The sequence below is a fragment of the Olea europaea genome, chromosome 7 (genome assembly GCF_002742605.1).
Source record: "Olea europaea var. sylvestris chromosome 7, O_europaea_v1, whole genome shotgun sequence".
In the NCBI taxonomy this organism is placed as follows: Eukaryota; Viridiplantae; Streptophyta; class Magnoliopsida; order Lamiales; family Oleaceae; genus Olea; species Olea europaea.
In genome coordinates this window covers 24,027,482-24,029,436 of record NC_036243.1, presented here as the reverse complement: position 1 = coordinate 24,029,436, position 1,955 = coordinate 24,027,482, and the positions used below count along the sequence as shown (strand labels likewise).

Below are 1,955 nucleotides of genomic sequence, written 5' to 3'. Positions count from 1 at the left end.
ATAAAGACGACCGGATACTTCACCAGAATGTTCGAGAAAAGAGGTTTCGGGAAGACGATTGGTTCTGAGGGACGCACTAGTTGAAAAATTAGATGCAATAGGAAGGGATCGTTCAGCGTCATCGGAGAAGTCAAAAAGGATCCTACAACTAGAGATACAATCTTTAGGCAAAATTACACATTAAAATACATTAAATTCCCAAGATTTGTAGTTTATTTTGGGATTTGAAGGTTGAATAACACGATTGACACTGAGATTTACATGTTTCGAAGAGGAGATTGATGATCCATTGTTGGAAATTGGATGCCAAAAATAATAATTGTTAGGATTCTTTTTTTTTTTTTTTTTTTTTTTTCCTTTTTTTTTTTTTTTTTTTATTCCTTGATATTTTTCATCTTTTAATTGTTTAATTTCAACATGTTTGGTTAAATTTTAGCTTGTGATCAGACTCTGTACGTATCCATGACAACCCCTTCTACAAAATTGCCGCATTATTGCTTGCGACAAACCAAGATATTTATTCTCGTGTTTTTTTCACCAGCTTTTGAATTTTTGTTAGAAGTCTCTGGCTGCTATATACTCTATTTTACCTCCAAAGAACATAATCCTCCTCTTCAATTCTTGCATATTTGGCTGATGTAGTTAAGAATTGAACCAGGATAAGCTCTTTAATTAGAACGTAACAATAATAGTTTTAGTCCCATTCACAAAATCTCTCTTTTAGATTGTTGAAAAGCAATCGAGATTCAAGAGGGGCGAAACGTAAACCGAAACACCAAATTAAAGTAGGACTGGAACAAGGAACAAGAACCAAGTATGAAGAAACCTTGAAACACCTATCTAATACATTGTCCTAGAAACAATATTTGCTCCCACTCGGTTAGATATTGCTTTCAGGTTTCACTCTGACGAGTATCGACCTATGTACAAAAGTGGAAACCTATATGTAATCATTGTTGAATCAATTCAGGAATGAGCTTAAGCAAAAATGCCAATTCCGTTTGTGAAAATCGAGGTTTTCCTTGTCCTGGAATTTGTTCCTCAGTTGGCTTCACCATACTAGAAACAAAATCTGTTATTTCTCGAACCAAATCCACAATCACTCCATCGATGCCCATTAAATGTTGCACATACACTGCTTCAGGCACATTGCTGAGATATATAAATGTAGCTAACTATCAGTATTCGAGATTTTAAATACTAATAATTATAGTAATTACAAGGATACAAATCAATAATTACTCACTTTAATTTTCCATATGTCAAGAGAGAGAGCTTCGATTCTTTGATCTTTTTCACCATCTCTGGATTTCTAAAGATCCCTCGGACTTCCGAAACAATTCCCTGCAAACCACCCTCTAAGCATAGCTTTATGGCCTCTTCCAATGAATTCCTTCTTATGTCATAGTAAATCTCATTTCCTCCATTTGTGAGGAAAAATACCTACCAGGATGAATAAGCTAGCTTTGGTAAGGATTGAAACTGTTTCAAAAACACACCAATAGCCATCATAAATAGACTAAGGTAAGAATATTAATGACCCCGTCAACCATATTGGATAGATTATGGATACATTAATGCTATTCATAATCAATGACTACAGCAGTCATTTTACGTGATAAATTATTACGTGGAATAGTTTTAATCATTTGAAAAGGAATAAATTTTAATAATGTTATGTCACATATGATGAATACTGAAATCAAATCGCTGACTATGAATAGGACTATTATCGTCACTCTAATCACATTTTACAATACAATTAATATCATAGAAGCATACTCACAGGGTAAGCGTTTTGAAGTTTCTTGACGAGCAGAGCAGCATCTGGTTGAAATGACGAAAAGATAACAGGTCTATCCTTTGCATTCTCAACGACGACTTGCAAAATCGATTGGAGTACATTGACTAGATATTCTTCTTGATACACTACATGATCATCAAACTTCAATTCG

At 34.1% G+C, this 1,955-nt stretch overlaps 1 protein-coding gene across 1 annotated transcript; it reads right to left on the bottom strand.

The window, feature by feature from the left end:
* Nucleotides 1–708: 708 nt before the first annotated feature.
* On the bottom strand, nucleotides 709–1,951 carry LOC111398091 (glycerophosphodiester phosphodiesterase GDPD1, chloroplastic-like; the record flags this gene model as incomplete). The annotated part of the gene is made up of 3 exons (XM_023025045.1): nucleotides 709–1,152; nucleotides 1,247–1,443; nucleotides 1,787–1,951. Coding segments are annotated over 3 exons (564 nt in total), but the record flags the coding sequence as incomplete, so codon positions are not given.
* Nucleotides 1,952–1,955: the final 4 nt, after the last annotated feature.